The sequence below is a fragment of the Archocentrus centrarchus genome, chromosome 4 (genome assembly GCF_007364275.1).
Source record: "Archocentrus centrarchus isolate MPI-CPG fArcCen1 chromosome 4, fArcCen1, whole genome shotgun sequence".
Lineage (NCBI taxonomy): Eukaryota > Metazoa > Chordata > Actinopteri > Cichliformes > Cichlidae > Archocentrus > Archocentrus centrarchus.
The window spans coordinates 33,262,991-33,285,747 of NC_044349.1; the positions used below are offsets into that span (position 1 = coordinate 33,262,991).

Here is a 22,757-nt window from a genome sequence, read left to right on the forward strand (position 1 = left end):
AAAACACCCCCATAGCATGATGCTGCCACCACCATGTTTCACTGTTGGGATTGTACTGGGCAGGTGATGAGCAGTGCTTAGTTTCCTCCACACATATCGCTTAGAATTAAGCCAAAAAGTTCAATCTTCGTCTCATCAGACCAGAGAATCTTATTTCTCATAGTCTGGGAGTCCTTCATGTGTTTTTTGGTAAACTCTATACAGGCTTTCGTATGTCTTGCACTGAGGAGAGGCTTCCATCGGGCCACTCTGCCATAAAGCCCTGACTGGTGGAGGGCTGCAGTGATAGTTGACTTTGTGGAACTTTCTCCCATCTCACTATTGTATCTCTGGAGCTCAGCCACAGTGTCAGCTTCTATGTAAGCTAGAGTGAAACAAAAACACGAAAACAAAAAACAAAATATGGGATGAATCTCAAAATATCTAAAAATAATCATTTTTAAAGTTCTCTAATTTTAAATAGCTCTTGGGTAACGTTACCTGTAAAATTACTGTTCAAATCTGACTCAATTGCATGTGAAAATCTGGGGAAATAAAACATCTTAGAAAGATTAACAATCAAAATCATTTCAAAGGATTATACTGGACTCAAAATTATATTTATTCTCTAACAGTCTGTACCCAAAAAAGCATAATTATGGCAGACAAAATATGACTTTATAAACTTCAGATTGCTAAATTATGGAAGGGAAAAATGCATAACCTTGACGTAAAAAACATCAGCACTTATTACTACTTTGCCAGTGAAATCAGAGTGGCTTTGACTATTATTATTATTATTTTTTTTTTGCACCTGGTATAAATCTATGTTTTTAAATCTAAACCCCCTGTAGTGGGGTTTCACCACAAAACAAACAAAATAAAAATGTTATGGACAAAGTCTTTAATCAAAACGTGGATATTTTTAGGGTCAGAATTCGTACTCACAACACCATCATTTGTTGACCCTTACATGCAGCTCACTGCAGACTTGTTAACTTTGGTCATCTTAACTGAAATCAGGAAGTGTCCCCCTTAGGCCTCATGGGAATTTATAAGAGAAAACAATAGTTAGTGTTGAACCAAGCATTAAACAAATTATACTCCTGAAACCACAAAATTCTGGCCCCTATGGGGGTGGCCTAATTATAATAGTTATCAGTCATACTACTGAACATAGCATAACTGAAATTAAAACATTGGAATCAATTGCTTTCTGCCTGGGAGGTCTTTGACCTTTGACCCTCTAATGTGTTCTGGTTCTTCACTGAGACCCTGTGATTGGTCGCACCTATTGTTATCAACCCCCACATCGGAGCGGTCACCTGTTGTTGACCCTCCCCGTGGGCCCAGACTTGGACACAGATCACCGGTCAAGAACTGTCAGGTCACCTGTTTGTGAGAGGGTTGGCCTCCTTCTTGAGCATCATGTGGAACTGGGAGCCTTTTTTTATGAGTCTTTAGAGCTGTCGGTCTGTTCAGGTAACTGATCAGGGTCCAGTTTTCGGCAGCCCCAGTGATGTTGTTCAGGCTCTTGTTGGAATGAAACGGAGAGATTTTCGTTAGTGACATCATCATCTCTTAAATTGATTTAGTTTTACTTTGAAACTTTTCAGTATAACTTGGCTTCCTTTAGAAAGTCTTTCTTAAATTTTAACAACAATCTTCTGGAAAAAATGACCTCAAATAATTTGAAAAAAATACTTCAATTTGGGATTTTCAAGACATTACTCTATTATATTGGTTTTGTTTATTTATTTATTATTTTTAAATCAATGAACTCCTGACTCCTTTTTTTTTTTGTGTGATTTTTCATTTTTTTTAGTCTTTTGTCCATCTATGGTTGACTTCTCTCAGATGGCTCGGAAGCGAAAACTTCCTTTCGAGAATTTTTGACCCATCATACCCTTTATCAACAACCATATCTACCCAAATTAAGGAATAGAAAAAGAAGAGAAAATAAACTTACAGGGCTATAACTCTCATCCACACACACACACACACACACACACACACACACACACACACACACACACACACACACAACTTTCAGATAGAAATGCACGCACACCCACACACATATGCTAAAACCTGGGCACCATTCTCTTTTCCTTTTTTTTTTTTTTTCTTTCCCACACATACTGACACACACACACACACACACACACACACACACACACACACACACACACACACACACACACACACACACACACACACACACACCAAAGCTACAACAATGGAAAACAGCTACATGACCACTGGAAAATTGTCCTATTGATTTAAACTCTATTCCTTTTTAAACAACAAATGACACCATACTTTTGCAAAGTAATTCATCTCAAAATTTTTTCCTTATTTCCTATTTCTCTCTCCCTCTCTGTCCTAATGTTACACGCACACACCCACAGATACACAAACCATAGCACCCACATACTAAATGAAGCATCCATTTTTCTTTTCTCTCTCTCTGAAACACACATGCCAATACAAATACACAGCAGTACTCAGTCACGCTCACACATGGAGGCCTCCTCACACACAAACACAGACACAGAAACGCATTCAAGCATCCATCAGTTTTCTCTCAATATACGTTATTGTTATAGACTTTTCTTTCCCAAGTGACCTAATTTGGGATTGAATTAATAATGAATTTGCTGACCTTCTGTTGTCAGGTGGGTGAATCAAAGTATCTCACCCAAACATCAACTTTTACCTGATTAAAATGGAGAGGTTTCTCCTTTAAACTTAGCTTTCAGCTGAATATCTGTGCTTGAAATTTTACCCAAAAATAATTTTACATCACCGGTTGTTTTTGAAGTTTCACCCTCTTTTTAATCGGAGCCCCTTTTCTACACCCAGTGTCATCAGTCATTTTGTCAGTCAGTCAGTCAGTCCTCACACAAACTGCAATCACAAAAACAATGTTAACAAGGTACCAGCTTTTATATTTTTCTTTGTTTTAAGGATTTCATTTTTATTACAAAAACTTTTTCTCTTTATTCTTTATTTCTCTGTATTCTTTTACTTTCTCTTTATTATCTTTATTTTTCACTATCTTTTAATGCTTTTAAAGGGTTTTAGTTGCTTTTATGGATTTCTGAAGTGAAGATTCTTATGAAAGAACCATATAACCATAAGCTATTACTTCATCTCTTCTACTGGGAATGCTAAATTCTACGCGTGTTTGACCAGCCTCTCTGTACCAGGAGGGCATTGGTAAAAGACAAATGGCCAGGACACTTCAGAAAAACCAAAGGACCTCTAAACATGAAAACCCCCTGAGAAGGGCACTAATTTGGTCTGCTGATCAAACGGTCCATGGGCTCATCACCGTTCGACTCATTTTGCCTGTTTTTTATAAACTCTTTCACTCTTTTCTTTTCTTAAACTGTTTTACTCTTTCAAACTTTTACACCTGTGTGAAATGGCTCAAATTACACCTTCCTCCCGTCTTACCACCAGTGACCATTATAATTTGATACAATTCAATGTGCACATATTTAGAAAAGGTCTCTACCAACCTTTAGATGGAGATCTCCTGGTCACTGATAGAGTCTGGAAGTCAGTACTGTCGCACGGAACCTCAAAGCGGTGATTATTGGTTGCCAAATTCACTCCTTATTCCCAAGAAACTCAAAAAACACAAAAACATCTGAAAATCAAAAACATTCCTGTTCAATCATGTTGGGGTCACCATTTGAAGAAAATTTTAAAAAATAAGAGGTGCTGCTTAAGCCTTTTAGATTTCTGCATGTTCGTTTATCGAACAGGAATGAGACAACACAATGAAATAAGGAGTCCAATTATTAAATTAAATTAAGCCATTTCCATACAGTTTACAGATTAATCTGGGTCAGAACTGCACAGCATGCCCAGTATGGTACTGAATATGACAAGTACTGACCCATTCTTTTTCAGTTCACAGTTTCATATAGTGAAAGCTTATCTATCTTGGTTACATCATATACAAAACAAGAAATGTGCAAGACAGAGAGGATTCCACAGCTGCTTCTCCCTCGTTTAGTCTCGATGACCACTCCATTCGAGAGTCCTTGCTTCTGTTATTGATAAAATGACAACATAGCAGGAACATTTTGTCCTAAAACATTATGTGCTTCTGTGTCATTGTTCAGTTATGTTTATTTTCTAGTGTAAGACAGAGTTCTCAGTGTACATATGGTAAGGGGAAACATATACCATAAGTATATTCCTTCACCAGACCCTATGCTTGTGCAGTGGGCCCTGGGTTCCTCCTGGCACATGACAATGCCTGGCCCTATATGGCGAGTATGTAGGCTGTTTGTGGAGGACAAAGGAATTGATTCCATTGAATGGCCCCAATACTCACCTGACCTATATCTAACAGAAGACCTCTGGGACATAATATTTTGGTCCAGTCAATGTCGACAGGTTGTGGCTCAGACTGCGCTGGAGCCCAGTGATGCCCTGGTCCAGATCTGGGAGGATATCCTCCAGAACACTCTCCGACATCTCATTAGGAGCATACTGCCATGTTGTCAGGCATGCATATAAGCACATGGGGGCCATACAAACTACTGAGTACCATATTTGAGTGTCTGTAATGAGGATACAACATTGATGTGTCCAAGGTAGAGCATCAGAAGGTGCATGCTGAACTAATGTTACTAAAATGTTGAAATAAATATGGTCTTGTACACCCAATTCCTCGCTTTAGGTTTGTCTTTTTTTTTTTTTACTGCAAACATCACTCATATAAAGCAGAACAGCTCTTCTCAGCCTTCAGCAGGCTGCCTAATTTAAACATCCTAGCAGACTATGTTAATATTTTATTGTAACTTTTGCACTATGTGAACAGCAGCAGATGGGAACAGCTACATAGTTCTTTATTCTTCAGGTTGGTCTTCTTGATCAGGTGGTTTGATCAAGGACTCCCACAAGCTGTTTTCCAGTAAAGGTTTTAATGGCGATCACAGTACCATGCGCTACTGTTTTAGACGCTAGACTTTACCTGAACCTGTTGTGTCAGTAATGGCTCCACTTCCTTGCTCTTTGCTCTGTGTGTGTGTGTGTGTGTGTGTGTGTGTGTGTGTGTGTGTGTGTGTGTGTGTGTGTGTGTGTGTGTGTGTGTGTGTGTATAGACAGAACCACTTTAATATATGACTGCATCATCTTTGGTGCTGCTGTTGAATTATCAGTCTTTTTGTTGAGAACACTGGGGTGTCTGTTGGCATAATCCTTTAATACTTTTTATTCACACACGTACGCTTGTATACGTTGCTATTTGTAAGTCTAATTTTTAGTTTTAAATGTGAGTGACATGCTCACACTTACACAGTGACAACTGAGTGCTAGAGAGTGGTGGACAAAGCATCGAAGCAAAAAATTTGCACCAAGGATTTTTTGCATCAAGTAACTTGATTATTCAAATTACTGGATGAATCATTGCAGCCATAATTTTAATTATCTCATTTTGGCATTTTTAGCCCTCCATAGCTGAGATCCATTTCAAAACAACTTACTGTTTGCAAGTTTTCGTGTGTTATGCATGAGTTTTGGTGTTTGTTAGATTTGCATATGAGGATACAGGGTATTGCAGCAACACTAAATTTTAATTTAAAAGTGTATTATATAGACAGGTTTCCTTTTTTTTGTAAGAAGTATTTGTGGTTAAAAATTTCCACACTTTTCTCTCCCACTTTATTTGTATTTTCTCCCCACAGGCATTGGGGAGACATGTTGCTCACTACCACTGCCTAGTGTGTTCTGTCACCATCGCTAGAAAGACGGACATGATCAGCCACTTGAAACGTCATGTGAATAAAGGGGAGACTGAGGCTAGCTACTCTGGGAGCTCAGGTGTCCTGTTCGAAGAGCCAAGTAAGAAACACTGAGCTAAACTGCCATTTATAGTTGCAGTACTTAGATTAAAATATATATATATCAGTGCTTCTGAAATGCACCCATCAGTCACACCATTAAATCCACTGACATGAAGTAAGTCTGAAGACCTAAATTTTAATGTCTAGATGACAGGCAAAACAACTTCACAATGGCTGGTATTGTGGGGCAGAACTGGACCAAGAGCCATTTGAAGAAGTTGACTGTCAGGTGAGCTGGTAGAGGGAGCCCCTTTATGGAAATGTTCTCTGATTTCTGTGGCCTCTGTTAGCAAGATAATTGTGCCTTTCAAAATGGCAAAAAATGCTTGACATGAAGATTTTTTCTTGGCCTACAGATTTCTAAAATCTCCAGAGGGAGGGCTTGATAGAGTCAAAAGTTGTGTATTTGCACATCCGGATCATATCCCATTCAAATGCTACATGTCCATTGACAATATTGATATAATTCTTACTGCAAAAAATAGGGATGATGTCTTTTTTCAACTGAGATTTGGCAAAAAATGTGCTAAGGGAGTTTCCTATGGATTGGAGCGAGATGGCGTTCAGTTTGGCACTAGTTCTTGGCTCACTACCACAATGTTCCACATATACATATATACACATATATATATATATATATATATATATATATATATATATATACACGTATATATATATATACGTATATATATATACGTATATATATATATATATATATATATATACCGTATTTTCCGGAGTATAAGTCGCACTTTTTTTCATAGTTTGGCTGGGGGTGCGACCTATACTCCGGAGCGACGTATATGTGACATTTATAACACATGAACCAAAATACTCCAGCCACTTGACATCTCCGTGAACTGCAGCTTTAAGGCAGTCTTGCGTAACCTGTGGGCGCAGTGGATGATGGATGGAGAGCACAGCTTAACGGCAACTGGGAGAATGCGCCACCCAAATTTCCTGGAAGTCATTGGATGGATCAAGAAAACATGGGCTTCAGTGACAAACCATCCTGTTGGGATTCAGAAAGGCTGGAATAATTGGAACTGCAGCTGACGACGAGTCTGACTAACGCGACACAGAAGAGGAAGCGGCGCTTCGTCTACGGAGTGTACGGAATTGTTTAGAAGTGACACCGAGGATGAAGAATTCAATGGATTGATGGTTTGGTTAACTTGTTAGTATGTTCTTTATGCTATGGCTATCTGAATAACTTAATGTTACGTTAACATACTGTAGCGATTCTCTTAGTTAGAGAGCGTGTTGATGTTGTGGGATTTCGGACTGTTCGGGAGGTTCGTGAAGGCAGCATGGAGAGAGAGAAAAAGACCGAGAGCTTGCCTGTGTGTGTGTTGCTGTTCCGCTGTTGTAGTTGTGGTTGGCGTGGCTGTGGCCTACAGCAGCCGTTTTTCTGTTAATAAAGACGACCTTTGTTGTGAATATCGCCGACTTTGGAAGTGTGTTTACAACGTAACAATACCGAACACGTGTTCGTTGTGCGTCATGTAGCTGAATGTGCTACGTTAGCATAACGTAGGTGTAACCATGTTCGTCCTGTTCTTTAATCCATTATTATTTTAAATTGCCGTTCAAGATGGAATTTGTGCTCTGAGTCTCGGATTCTATCAACCCCCCCCCCCCCCCCCCCCCCCCCAAAAAAGTGCGACTTATAGTCCAGTGCGACCTATATATGTTTTTTTCTTCTTTATTATGCATTTTTTGGCTGGTGCGACCTATACTCCGGAGCGACGTATAGTCCGAAAAATACGGTATATATATATATATATATATATATATATACGTATATATACATATACGTATATATACGTATACGTGTATATATATATGTATATATACATATACGTATATATACGTATATATATATATATACGTATATATACATATACGTATATATACGTATATATACATATACGTATATATAATATACGTATATATACGTATATATACATATACGTATATATATATACGTATATATATATACGTATATATATATACGTATATATATATACGTATATATATATATACGTATATATATATATACGTATATATATATACGTATATATATATACGTATATATATATATATACGTATATATATATATATACGTATATATATATATATATATATATATACGTATATATATATATATATACGTATACGTGTATATATATATATATACGTATATATATATATATATATATATATATACGTATATATATATATATGTGTGTGTATATATATATATGTGTGTATGTGTATATATATATATATAAAATATGCAGGCAATACCATGGGTTTTTTTTTTTTTTTTTTTTTGGTTCTGGTTTTTGTGAGAACCAAGATGGCGCCGGTATGCTTGGCTTGTCGTCTGTCACTACCTGCCCTGCTTGTGTTTGTACTACTATCGAGGCTTGTTACCCAAAGTGCCTACGTTAGTGCCCTGGTAGTTTACGATCGTCAAACCCTTACCTCCATTTCTGTCAGCGATCCCGGACTACCTCTGCCGAACTCAGGCTCTACCTCCTCGGAGAAAACGCCATCGTTCCCGTGGAAGACGTAGCGGCAGACTGGTACGGCTAAAGGCCTGCTTATTAGTACATCATACTGGGCCTACTGAAGGTATAGGGTCTCGTTTTGCCCATGGAATGGTCTATGCCCGTTCTCCTTCCTCCTGCTTAAGGGAACCTGCCTACACCTGGTTGGTGCCTGTCGTTGGTTCGGAGGGTTTTGTTCCAGCTACCACGGCCTCGTCACCGCCTCTCTCCCCGTTCTAGGCAGCTTGGAGTGAATCCGGGAAATCTGCGGTTTCTCCGCCGGGATGTCTGCAGCGTCGGCGCCCTGGTCCCACCCGCTCCTGTTAGGTTTGGTCTGGTAATGCCAGATCCCTTGCAAACAAAACTTTTATTCTTAAGGACTTTTTTATCTCACACAGAGGAAGTCCCCTCTGTGTGACCAAGACCTGGGTGAACGCTGGTGAGTCCAGTGTTTTTTTGGAGCTTTTACCGCCTGACTGTGGCTATTTTAACTCCCCACGGACATCAGGCCGTGGAGGAGGAATAGTGACTCTCTTTCGGAGTGTGTTTAAATGTAAACCGCTGTCTCCTCCATCCTCATATTCAAGCTTTGAAGTGAGTCTATTTGAGCTGGGTCGCTCTCACCCAGTGCTGTGCGCTGTTATCTACAGGCCACCTAAATACAACAAGGATTTTATAAATGATTTCTCTGAAATATTAGCTGAATTTTTGCCTAAATATGACCAAGCCCTTTTTATTGGAGATTTTAATATACATGTGTGCTGTCCCGATAAGCTGATGGTTAAGGACTTTTTAAATTTAATTGACTCGTTTAATTTTACTCAGTGGGTGTCGGGCCCCACTCAAAAATGTGGACACACTTTGGACCTACTTTTAACGTATGGTTTGTCTATTTCTAACCTGTCAGTTTGTGACGCAGTGTTTTCAGACCACATGCCTGTGTTATTTGATCTTACTTTGCCCTGTAACGTTGTTAAACCTCGCACTCCGGCGCGACGCTGTCGTGTCTTTAACTCGTCTACTGCTGCACATTTCTCTGCTCTTTTTGATTTGAATGGTGGCATTCCTGAGTCCTCTAATACAGAGGTGCTCACTACCTGGTTTTATTCCGTCTGCCAGTCTGTTTTAGATACAGTGGCTCCAGTAAAGCCCAGGAGGCACAGAACTAAAGTCGAGCCCTGGTTTTACGACACAACTCGTGCTGTCAGACGTGACTGCCGAAAGGCTGAGCGAAAATGGAAAAAGGACAAGCTGCAGACATCTTTCGAAATATTAAAGAACTGTTGGCGTCGCTATCAGGCAACCGTGAAAGATACTAAACGAGAGTATTTGTCAAATATTATTGTGGCAAATAGTCACAAGCCCCGTGTATTATTTGACATTATTGACTCTGTTTTGAATGTCCCTCAATCCACCGGTGCTGAGCCTTCAACTGAGGCTTGTGAAAAATTTCGAGATTTCTTTGTGGCAAAAGTGGAAAATGTTAGGGCTCTCATTCCACCTCCTACTTCTGGCCCATCAGTCTCTGTTCCCTGCTCTGCTGCATTGTACCAGTTTGAGCCTGTCACTTTGTCTTTTTTAAATGAGACTGTCAGTCACCTGAAGCCCTCAGGCTCCCCGGTTGATGTTATCCCACCTCTATTTTTTAAAGAGGTTTTTCCTGTATTAGGCCCAGCTGTTCTTTCCCCTATTAACAGCAGCCTGTCCTCTGCTGCGGTTCCTGATACTTTTAAGCATGCGACAGTGTTACCATTGATTAAAAAACCTGGACTGGATTCCACTGTGCTGTCTAATTTATAGTCCTAATTCTTTCTAAAATTCTGGAAAAGGTCATGTATAGCCAGGTGAAAGCCTTTTTAGGCGTAAATGATATCCTTGAGGTCTTTCAGTCTGGCTTCAAGCCTCTTCATAGCACTGAGTCTGCCTTGCTAAGGGTTTTTAATGACATTTTCCTGGCCACAGATGCGGGTGACTGTGTGCTTTTACTTCTTTTAGATCTGACAGCTGCTTTTGATATGGTGGACCACAATATTTTAATATCTCATCTCGAGCAGTGTATAGGTATTCAGGGCACAGCGCTAGAGTGGTTTAGGTCCTACTTGACCCAGAGAACTTTTACTGTCTGCTTAAATGATTTTAAATCTTCCTGTGCTCCTTTGTCGTGTGGGGTGCCCCAGAGTTCAATTCTTGGACCATTGCTGTTTTCTCTATATTTGTTGCCCCTTGGTTCTATTTTCAGAAAGCATAAACTTGCTTTCCACTGTTACGCCGACGATACCCAGATTTACATGCCCCTAAAACACAGAGATGCAAACTCCATACAGACATTGACAAAGTGTCTCGATGAAGTCAAAGCTTGGTTGGCTTTGAACTTCCTGCATTTTAATGAAAATAAGACGGAGGCGATCGTTTTTGGTTCGGCCATCACTGGGGTGCCAACTTCTGTTGATCTGGGTCCTCTATCCCAGTATGTAAAACCCATGGTCACAAATCTGGGAGTTAAGATGGATGAGAGTCTTAGGTTAGAGGGTCAGATTACTGCTGTGGTGAAATCCAGTTTCTTTCACCTGAGACAGCTCGCCAAGATTAAAACCATCTTGTCGAAAAATCATTTTCAAGCAGTAATCCACGCCTTTGTTACGTCCCGGCTGGATTACTGTAACTCTTTGTATATTGGCGTAAACCAGTCCTCATTGGCTCGTCTTCAGCTGGTCCAGAATGCTGCCGCACGGCTTTTGACTGGAACACGTAAGAGGGAGCACATTACCCCTGTTTTATCTTCATTGCACTGGTTGCCTGTTTATTTTAGAGTTCATTTTAAAATCCTTTTATTTGTTTTTAAGTCTTTAAATGGCCTTGCCCCATCGTACCTCTCTGAGTTACTGCATCTACACTCCCCTTCCCACTCGCACAGATCAGCTGATAAACTGCTCTTGGATGTGCCGAGGACTAAGCGGAAGCTTAGGGGGGACAGAGCCTTTGCAGTGGTAGCCCCTAAACTATGGAACTCGCTCCCATTGCATATTAGACAGGCCTCTTCACTGACAACTTTTAAAACCTCTCTTAAGACCCACTTATTTCACCTGGCTTTTGACCAGGTTTGGGATGCTGATTTTAGTTGTTGTGTATTTATTTTGTATTTTAGTTCACCTAGTTATTTTATACTGTTTTATTATTTGATTCTTGATAAACTATGTATGTTATTGTTGCTTTTATCCTATGTTATTTTTATTTATTTTTATCTGCATTTCCCTTGTGTATTGTCTTGTTTTCCTTGTTCAGCACTTTGGTCAGTGCTTGCTGTTTTTAAAGTGCTTTATAAATAAAATTGGCTTGGCTTAGCTTGGCTTGTACAGTTATTTATAGAACAGTCAAGTGTCACAGTAAGATGCCATAAAAAATTTTTGTGCCACTCCAAAAAAAACGGTTCCTGTCTACCAGAAGACAGAGTGGGCCTATCACAGGCTTGACACTTCCAGGTATGTCGTTAATGCGAGAACAATACAGGAAAAACCATAGCCATAAGTTATTGACCATAACTCTGGTTTCACTTGTTCTATCAACTCAATTGAAAAACTAGTACATAGTTTGAAATCTGAACTTTTGACACACGTTGAAAGGGAGACTCCGTGAGGCTGCATCCTGGTGTTGCATTATCTTTAAATCAACTGTCATTTGGATGCACTGACCACTTTATTTATATACTTTGACCAGAGAGATGATGATTGACTTCAGAAAGAAGAGTATGGCTACTTGGGCTGTCATCTTGGGACAAAATGTTGATATTGTGGATATCAAGCAGCATCAGAGCTGGTAACACCAACAAACTGAAATAAACTTATTAGAAAGGTCTGTGATTTTCTGCCAACTGGGCAGAAACTGATGGAGAGCTGCTCTTAAAAAAGACTTATAAAGTTGAACAATCAGTTTTCCAAATTGTCGTGGGCTAAAATTTCTGTGATTTGATTTAGCTCTGTCTGCAGCTTAATTTCAGGGTTTTAAATGTAACAAAGCAGTTAACAGTCCTTTGTTTTTATTTTTGTTCAATCCACACTTTTCAAACTAAAAATGCTAAAGCATGTGTTAATAGTAATAAAAAGCTAATCTCTCTGTGGGGTTTATTGTGGCAACAGGTTCATCAGGTCAAGCCTATGAAATCATGAAAGAACTTGGAACAAACGTTCAGCTCCTCCCGAACCACACCACTCCACAGAAGAGTGACACTTACTTCAACCGCAAGATGAAGACCAACAGGTGGAGATGAGCTCTCAGTAAAAGATATCCTGTAACTCTCTGATTTTCCTCAATTAAAGCAGATTTTGTGGGGTTCTGTTTCAGGCAGCTGGTATTTTGTTCATTGGCTGTTTTGGCCGAGGAGAGAACCCCGCTCGAATGTCTGGATGCTTTTGGAGCGACAGGTGAGTATATTTACAGAAGATTTTATTTGAGAGCTAAAAACAAAACTCTCAAGAGACAACAACAGCAAAAAGCATGTTTTTGACACCATTTGAGTCACTTGGATATTAAAAGAAAGAACCAACCACAATTCTGTCTGCAAACACATAAGTCTAAACTAAGGCCATCATGATGTCAGATTTTCATGTCACTATTATGATACAAAAACATCAAGATAATAATAATATAAAAGGGAAAAAAATAAAAGGCTGCGATCAGTAAAATTCATCTGCAATTTTTATTTTTTTGTTATTGTTGTTATTAGGGTTTTTTGGGAAAATCAGCAATAAAATTCCACCTTATTTCTGCTGTGCCCCCTTTTAGGCATCATGGGCCTCCAGTGGGCGAAGCACCTTCTTAATGTCGTGAGAGTTACTATAACAGATATCAGTGAGTCATGTGTCAAAATGATCAAAGAGAATTGCAAGCTAAACAACATCCGAGTGGACGGAGGCACACGAGTTCCTCGAGTGTCCGATGGGGCCAATGGCGAGGCTGAAGGAGTGCCCATTGCTACTGTAGAGGTTGCCAAGATGGATGCCAACGTCATCATGCACCTCCGCCCTTTTGACTACATGTAAGTGTCCAGGGTATCTTTTTAAAGTGGCATATAGGGTTTTAAATGACAGTAAAATTTAATTTTAAGTTAATTGCAATAAAAACGCTATGAGTGATGAAAGGGCTTAAACTGTGAAATGATGCAGAAATCTTGCAGACAGTTAAATACAATGATTTGTTTTATACACTTGTGTTTTTCTATTTGACTACTTAAGGATTCAACAAAAGTTTGTCTTTATTTCATGTAATGTGTGGTACATTATAATATTAAATATTGTGGTTATTAGAATTTGTGAAAACTGTAGACTACAGTATAGGAGCATAGCTTAGAGAGAGTGGAATTTGTTTGTCTGCTCTTTTTCTCTAATTGAAGCAAGCTGGGTGGTTAATTATTTTAGTAATTACACAAATTCAGGTCTGACATTTTGTACATAATTCAACCATTTTGACCAATAGTTATCAAAAACTACCTCTTGTGACCTCAGTCTGAAGGTTATTCTTTCCATTACAAAAATACTATATATCAAATCGATCCACGCATTTATCTTAGGGGTTTCCTTCTTAAACCATTTTCGAGTTATGGCTTTTTTTTGCTCCCACCAATAGCACTCCAGGTACATATTTATCCTTTTTTTTGTAATTCAGGTCCTTGGAAAATTGCCCAGGTATAGTACCACAAATTGTATTCTTTTGAAGACTGTCTCCAGGACTTTATGTATTTCTCTCCAAAATGGAGCCACATGAGGGCAATCCCAAAATATGTGGAAGTGATTTGCTAATTTAAGGCCACATAGTCTCCAATAGTTGGACCGACATGAATATTTAATCTTTTGTGCAGGTGTGCAAAAGTAGCGAATCATATTCTTCCAGCTGAATTCCCTCCAGTGGAGGGCGCTTGTTGTAGTCCACTGTTGTGTACAGGTTCCCTCCCATTCTTCTGTTGTAAATGTCAGATTGCCCTCTGTTTCCCATCTTGCTTTTATATGCCATGTGTAATTTCCCTGTAAATTTTGTAGTGATTGGTATAGATTTGAGATAGTTTTGTGATAATGTGTATCCTTATATGCCTTTTTGACAATATCAAAAATTTTTTCATTGTCTTTGGAGTCTTGTTTAGTTTTTTCTCCAAAAAGTATCTAATTTGTAAGTATCTAAACAAATCCGAATACTGTAGTCCAAATTCATCCTTAAGGTCCTGGAAGCTCATCACTTTTCCCTCCTTTAACAAAGTCCAGTGGCAGTCTCGGCGCTCGCCTTGCAGCCGGAAAGTTGCAGGTTCGAGCCCCTGTCCCTGTTGTGTCCTTGGGCAAGACACTTAAACCACATTGCCTAACAGTAGCACCAGTCTCTGGCTGCATGACCGCAGATGCTTGTCTCTGGATGAGTGATCTGGAACGATCATTTCGTTGTGTGCCTTGTGCGCACAATGACAATGAGTTAAATCTAATCTAATCTAATCTAATCCAATCCAGTATGTTGTGAGGACTATTTGACTATGATTTAAATGTTGAGTCTGGTTTACCAGGTAGGAACTCTGAGTCGTAAGCAAACCACTTAAAGATTTCCACCCTCTGTTTTAAGTCATGTTTTTTGAGTAGTTCACTCCATACCTTCATTGAACTTTTTATCCAGGGATTATTAGGGAATTTGCCATTTGTGTATCTCCTAACAAAGTTTGGATGGAGAAACTGCCTCCCCACCCGAGAGAACTGTCAATTTCCTTCCATCTTGAGGTAAAACTGATCTTACACCATCCTATCATTGGTTTTATCTGAGTTGCTCTATAGTAATCATACAGACATGGATTTAGTCCTCCTTTCCCTTTGGGAAGCTGCATTGTTTTAAACCTGACTCTTGGCTTTTTACCTGCCCATACAAAGCTGGATATTATTTTATCCCATTCAGTAAAATAACAGTCTGGTTTCTCAATAGGTACAGATTGGAATACGTGCAACAATCTTGGGAGGATATTCATTTTTATTATTTCTACTCTAGCTTGGATGCTGAGGGAGGGGATTAAATTCCATCTGTTAATGTCTGCCACTATGCCTTTTTTTTAAGATCTCTTCCAAATCAGTCAAATCCATTTGTAATCAGTCAAATCCATTTGCCTAAATACTTAATATACTTTTAATCCCATTCCATTTTGAATTTACTGCACAAGTACTGAGGCGGGCTGTAGTGGTTACTGAGAGCTTGAGTTGGGTGGTTAATTATTTTTGGTAAGCAAAGTGTCATGTAAACACTTGGCCTGATACAAAACTGTCAGCATATGAGCTGAGATCTCTTTTGGTAAAGATTTGTAGCAGAATTTTTTCCTGAGGAAATGCAATGTATTTAACACCTAACAATATATTTCTGTATTTCTCTCCAAACAATGTCTTTGTTTTGACCTCCTTGCAACCATGGTATTTATTTGTATACTGCTATCACCAAGGGCACAATAAGGTATGTTCCACCTTAGAGAAGGTGGCGTTTGTTTGCTTTGAATCCTCCTAGGTTTCTTGGTAGCACAGTTGCTTCAAAAGGAGATGGATGTCTAAATGTTAAATGTGCTTAGTCATGCATTACTTTGTCAGTTTAGAAGATTTTATTTGATGCTAGAATTACACAATTTCTTGGCAATTTCTCTAATTCCTTGGCCATCCTCACAGATCTTTGGCAGTCTTTTTTTTTTTTTTTCTTTTTTAATTAAGCATGTTGACATTTTTCAACTAATTTTTCAACTAATTGCTGTCTGTGTTTACCTCTGTGCTGCACACAGATGCTGCAGTAGTTTGGTTTGGGCCGTAAAATGTGCTCACAGCACAAGAAAGGGGAGCGTGTTCTCCCACGTTTGTGCACTTCGGCTTCTTGTGTCCAGATGAGGACCCGCCCACACTCATACTTAAAGGAGCAGTTCACAGAAACGCAGTGGAAATGCAGGCCTGTTCTTAAGCGTTTCGCCGGTTCATTGGGAACAGAACGAGCACTGACATACGGTTCGTACCGCTCCTCTGCGGTGGGAAAGTAGCATTAGTGGCCTCTTCATGGTTCCCATTTGTCTGTGGGATTCCGAGGTACTTGTTTCAATGTCTACAATGTTGCCTTCTGGTTTTGCAAGCCCCTGAGTTCTCAATACTTTCCCCCTCTCTGTTACCATCCAACTACTCTTCTGCAGTCCAAATGACATCCTGATATCATTGCTGTAGATCCTAGTGGTGTGAATCAGTGAATCTGTCATGGATCAGCTGTGTGGCAGGCAGGAAGGAGGACCCCAATGCAGGATACGCCAGACAGGTGAGATATAAACTCAGCTTTATTAGGCGGGGCTAACAAAAGCACAAACAAAATCAGTACTCCAAGAACAAGGGAAAACTGACAGCGGCACACAGCACGGGAAAACGAAGAGCAAGACAAGGATAAGATGACGACGCAACAACAGGCACTGAAAACACTGGACTAAAATACATGGGGACTGATGAGGGAAGAGGAAACAGGTGGGAGCACAGATGACGCTAATTACCAAGACGAGACCAGGGGAAACAAAACTGAAAACAACAGACAGGGACCAGACAAACTATCAAAGTAAAACAGGAAGACAGGAGAGGGAAACAGACGCAGACTTGACACCGGGAGAACATAAGGAACTGGAAAGCAAACCATAACCAAACCCCACAACCAAAAGAAACCCAAAACAGAACAGACAAAATGAAGCAAAACAAAAACACATGGGGTCCAAAGGACCCCGGACCATGACAGAATCAATGTCTCGTTCAGCTCCTGGCATACAGCTTGATGCCATCCAATATAGAGGAGGTGGCTGACAAGGTTATTACCATTATGAAAAAGAACAAAATAATGAAAAGTGAAATTGAAAAAACATTTTCATTAACTGAAATAAATAAAAACGATAAAAGGAAAAAACAACTGACTGAAACTGAATTGTGAACAGGACTCCGACACTTTGACACAGTAATGGCAGTAACGAGAGCACGGACTCTACTCGGGAGAAACTTTCAACACCAAAAAAAAACCCACCAAAAACTGAATGTCAACTTGGAAAACCGTAGATTTACGGAATTCATAAAGTGTTCTAAGCTGGCTTTTATTGGTGGTCTTTGAATGTCCTGTTTTTGGGAAAGCACCATGAGCTTTGCTCTCAGTCACATCACTCAGACCGTTTCCCTGCCCCCACCTCCATAAAGTTAGCACTGGTCTAATTCACTTTAATTTAGTGGCTCAGTACTTCAGTACTCAGTATTTCTTTATATTTTACAGGAAATAGGTGCAGCCATTTATTGAAACATACATGAATGCAGTTTATAAGGTTCAAAATGTAGCCTGAAAGTCAGTATTTGGTATGAGCTCCTTTATTCTTCAGCACAGTCTGATCTCTCTGAGGCAGCTTTCTGTAATTTCTGAATTAGTCTTCAGGAACAGTTCTCCAGGCTTTTTGAAGGTCATCCAAAGGTCTTCTTTCGATGTTTCTGCCTTTTGTTCCATTTGCTGTCAGGACGCTCCCACACTGCTTCAGTTATGTTAAAGTCTGGGCTCTGGGGAGGCCAATCCATGACTGATAGTTTTCCAATGTCAGTGTCAATTTTATTTCTTGAGCACATTTAAACACAACATTGTTGACCGAAGTGCTTTACAAGATCAACTACAAAGTAAGCAAGAAATTTCCATGGATGAATAAAATAGAATAAAACATGAACATAAAAAACAAGGAATAAAATTAACTTGATGCGATAAAACAAACTAAAACTAACACACTAAAACAAGAGACACCACAACATAAAACGTGATGGGACTCAAACTGAACTCAAATTAAAAGCCAAGGTAAAAAGGTGAGTTTTTAGAGAGGATTTAAAAGACTGTATGGACTCTCCAGTACGAATATAAAGGAACGTAAAGGGACTCGGGAAACAAGTTAAGCTAAAACAGGTTATGAACAGGATTAAACAACTTAAATGGAAAAAAATCTTTCTTCAAGAAATGCATCTAACAGATTGTGAAGTAAAAAATAGATGGCCGGGCCAGGTGATACACGCGTCATACAACAACTATGCAAGAGGTGTAATTATTTTGATCCATAAAAGCATACCATTCCAAATCCTAAAAACAATAAAAGACCCATTTGGTAGGTATGTAATCGTTCAGGGTAACATTCTCTCAATTACTTTAAATTTAGTGAGTCTATATGGCCCAAATGAAAATAAACCAAAATTTTTTGAGGATCTATTTCTTACTGTATCCACTTTGCAAGGATTTTATATAATTGGAGGAGATTTTAATTGTACATTAAACCCAACTATAGATCGATCAACAGGCTCAGATGTTTATAAAGCTCAAAATAGAAAATTAATAAATCAATATATATCAGATACCAACTTGGTGGAAATATGGAGAGAACAAAATCCTGATAGAATAGAATTTTCTTGTCATTGAAGTATACATAAATCCCGTATAGACTATTTACTTGTTTCAAGAGAATTCCTATCAAGGGTTAAACAATGTAAGTATGATAGCATAGTAATCAGTGATCATGCAGCTATCTCGCTGAATATTCACATAGATAATTTTGTCCAAAATCCATTTCGTTGGCGGTTTCAGGCAAGATGGCTACAAAATCCAAATTTTGTTAAATTTGTAGAGGAGAAGATAGATACTTAATTTGAATTAAACACGGATCAAACTTACGCTTCAGTGAGATGGGAAGGATTTAAAGCATATATTCGAGGGGAAATTCTGAGCTATGTAAGTACAAAAAATAAACAACAGAAAAAACAAATGGAAATCTTGGATAAATAAATTAAATTTTTGGAATTAGACCTAAATACAAGCGATAATCCGATAAAGCAAAGTGAATTGTTACGTTTGAGAACTGAATATAATAAATTGTCTTCTGAAGTAGCAGCAAAAAGCTTAATGTGGTTAAAGCAATCTTATTATGACCAAGGAGAGAAGGCCGGGAAACTCTTGGCATGGAGAATCAAGAAAATACGGAGTGAAAGAGCAATTAATAGTATAAAGACCCCCTCGAGAAGGGTAACAGTAGATCCATCTGAAATTAATGATTGTTTTAGGCAATTCTATGTAAAACTATATACATCGGAATGTTGCCACGTCTCGGAAGAACAAGACAAATTCTTAGACCAACTTCAGTTCCAGACACTCACAGAAGGTACAAAACAAGAGTTAGATATAAACTTAACTATTGAAGAAATTTCCCAGGCCATACAGAGTATTAATAGTGGTAAAGCTCCTGGGCCAGATGGCTTCTCAATTGAATTCTACAAAACTTTCAAAGACAGACTTATAGTCCTGTTCTTTAACATGTATGAAGAAGCATTTAAAAATGAAGTTCTCTCACCCACTCTGAGACAAGCAATGATCACATTGATATTAAAACCTGGTAAACCTCCCACAGAGTGCTCGTCATATAGACCAATAAGTTTAATGGGGGTGGATACTAAAATACTTTGCAAAGTTTTAGCAAAAAGATTAGATCTCTATATCTCACAGTTAGTTCATAACGATCAAAACAGCTTTGTACCAAAACATCAAGGATTTCACAACAAGAGTCCTAAACATAATCCATGAGAAATTTTATGCTAAAGATACAGCTCTGCTATAACTTGATGCGCGTCAGGCCTTTGATAGAATATCTATATATCTATATCATATCTATTTAACGTTCTACCAAGATACAGATTTGGCTGTAATTTCCTCAAATGGGTTAAGCTTTTGTATACAATTCCCAAAGCCAGTGTTTGGACAAACAACATAGCTTCCAAACCTTTCACATTAGAACGTTCTACTCGCCAGGATTGCCCGTTATCGCCAATGTTATTTAACTTAGCTATAGAACCCTTGGCAATGATGATAAGAATGCGAACTGGTTTATTTGGCAATCAGTTGGGAGACCAAAAGCATAGACTAGCCCTGTATGCTGATGATCTGATAGTTTTTTTGACAAGGCTGTCCATTAGTATCCCAAATTTAATGCAACAAATTGACTTATTTAGTCAATTTTCTGGCTATAAAATAAATGATTCAAAGTCCCCTATTCTATTTTTGAACAGGGATGAAAGACTAAACCCAGTTTTACAAACCCCATTTATCAATGCAAGGGAGGGATTTGTGTATCTTGGTGTTAAAATTACCCCAGACATTAAAACAATCATATCAACAAATTATGACCCTTTGGTTAGTGAGGTAAATGAGTCACTGAATAAATGGATGATAATGCCCATATCAATGATTGGCCGAATAAACATGATCAAAATGAATATATTGCCAAAATTTTTATATCTGTTTCAGTCACTTCCCTTGCCTATTCCAAAACAATTTTTTGATGAATTAACCCGTATTTTCAATAGATTTATTTGGAATAATAGAAAACCTAGATTAAGACCTCCCTTATTGTACCTGCCATATGAGAGAGGGGGGGTTACAACTCCCTAATTTTAAATTGTATTATTGGTCTGCACAGCTGCGCTCGGCCATGTTCTACTTTTCAACCGATACACCCCCAGCATGGTTAAAAGTTGAACAACTGGTAACAAACCTGAAATTAAATTTGTATTTATACTCCGCAAGGCCAAAACAATTAATAAAAATGACATAAAAACCCTTTCTAAAAAACACAATTTATTTTTGGTATAGGGCCCATCAATTTATTGGAGATACTTTTTCTATCTCTTCTTTTTCGCCTATCTGGGGGAACACATTTTTTAAGGCAGGAAGAGCTGATGGAGTTTTCAGAATCTGGGCAAATAAAGGTGTACAGAAACTAGCAGACCTTTATAAGGATGACAGCCTTCATACATTTGAGCAGCTATGTCAAACATATAACATTTCAAAGAAACATTTTTATAAGTATTTACAAGTTAAACATTTTATTATGTCAAAATATAAGCAGGTTGAATTCAAACCACCACTGTCATACCTAGAGAATATTGTACTACAAAATCTAGAGGGGAGAGGTCATATCTCTTTATTATATGCAGCTTTATTAATGCATGATGAAGAATCCACCACTGATAGATTGGGTGCATGGAGATCTGACATCCAAGAGGAGATACAAGTAGCGGACTGGGAAGCTGCATGTTTAAAAGCACAAAAGCAGTCAATTAATACGAGGATGAGACTCCTTCAATATAAGTGGTTAATGAGAAGTTACATAACTCCAGTCAAAATGAATTGCTGGTCACCTGACATCCCAGATAGCTGCAGTAAATGTTTGGTTGGAAAAGGTACTTTTTTTCACTGTGTATGGGAGTGTCCAAAATGACAGCAGTACTGGAACTCAGTTATGCAAACTTTGTCAAAGATTGTTGGAGTGAATGTACCTGCTGAGGCAATAATGTGTGTTTTAGGTATTTATCCAAAGAACTGTGGTCTTAGCTCCAGTCAATTGAAATTGATTGACTTTAGACTCCTGCAGGCCAGGAGATTAATATCATTGTACTGGAGAAAGATGGATATACCCTCAAACCATATATGGGTGAAGGAGATGGCATCATGTATGGCTCTGGAGCGACTTACTTATATTGTCACAGGAAAGGGAGTACATTTTGAAGAGTCATGGTCACCATTGGCCAAGTTTCTGAAAACTGTGAAGGAATCATGGGAGAATGATGCAGATGGCTGAGTTTTTTTTTTTTAATTAATTAATATATTTTATTGTATTTTTTCTTCTTTCTTTATTTTTTTTTCCTTTCTCAGTCTGTCTGTTTCGTTCCTATGTTTGTTAATTTGGGGGATTAATTTGTCAAATGTAAATCTTATGTCAAATGTACTACTGCCACTTGTTCTGTGTTACAAAAATTCAATAAATATATTAAAAAAAAAGTCTTTAACATCATGAAGACAGTTAAACAGAGGCTGCAGCGGGACAGAAGCATCCAATTTAATGGGGAGATAAATTTGGATGTCATCTGCTTAACAATGAAAGGGAATATTGTACTTCCTAAATATCTCTCCCAAAGGCAGCATATAAAATGAAAACAAGACTGGACCCAAAATGAACCCCTGAGGCACACCACAATAAATATTGGTTGAGAAAGAGGAATATTCCCCCAGGGCTATAGAAATAGGACCTCTAAGACAGATAAGATATGAACCATGACAAAACATGTCATGGTTCACAGGTCACAACCATGACCAACATGTTGTTGGTCTTCAAGTCTCCACAAAAGAACGTTGTGATCCATCGTGTCAAAGGCATTGTGTGTTTTTCTATCCAGGCATGCTTTTACTGCAGTGCCAGCATGTTTGAGACTTTTCTGTTCTAATAAAAGATTTTTAACAAGATCTCAGCAACAGTGGATGAAATGCAGCCCCAAATCATGAGAAC

General features: G+C 38.5%; 1 protein-coding gene across 1 annotated transcript in view; it reads left to right on the plus strand.

Annotated features, from left to right (window-relative positions):
• trmt1l (tRNA methyltransferase 1-like) overlaps positions 1 to 22,757 on the plus strand; it is a 65,366-nt gene that overhangs the window by 9,416 nt on the left and 33,193 nt on the right. The window contains exons 6-9 of the mRNA XM_030727328.1: positions 5,688 to 5,844; positions 12,535 to 12,655; positions 12,740 to 12,819; positions 13,181 to 13,433. Coding sequence (XP_030583188.1) covers positions 5,688 to 5,844; positions 12,535 to 12,655; positions 12,740 to 12,819; positions 13,181 to 13,433 — 611 coding nt within the window. The remainder of the gene's footprint in view (positions 1 to 5,687; positions 5,845 to 12,534; positions 12,656 to 12,739; positions 12,820 to 13,180; positions 13,434 to 22,757) is intronic.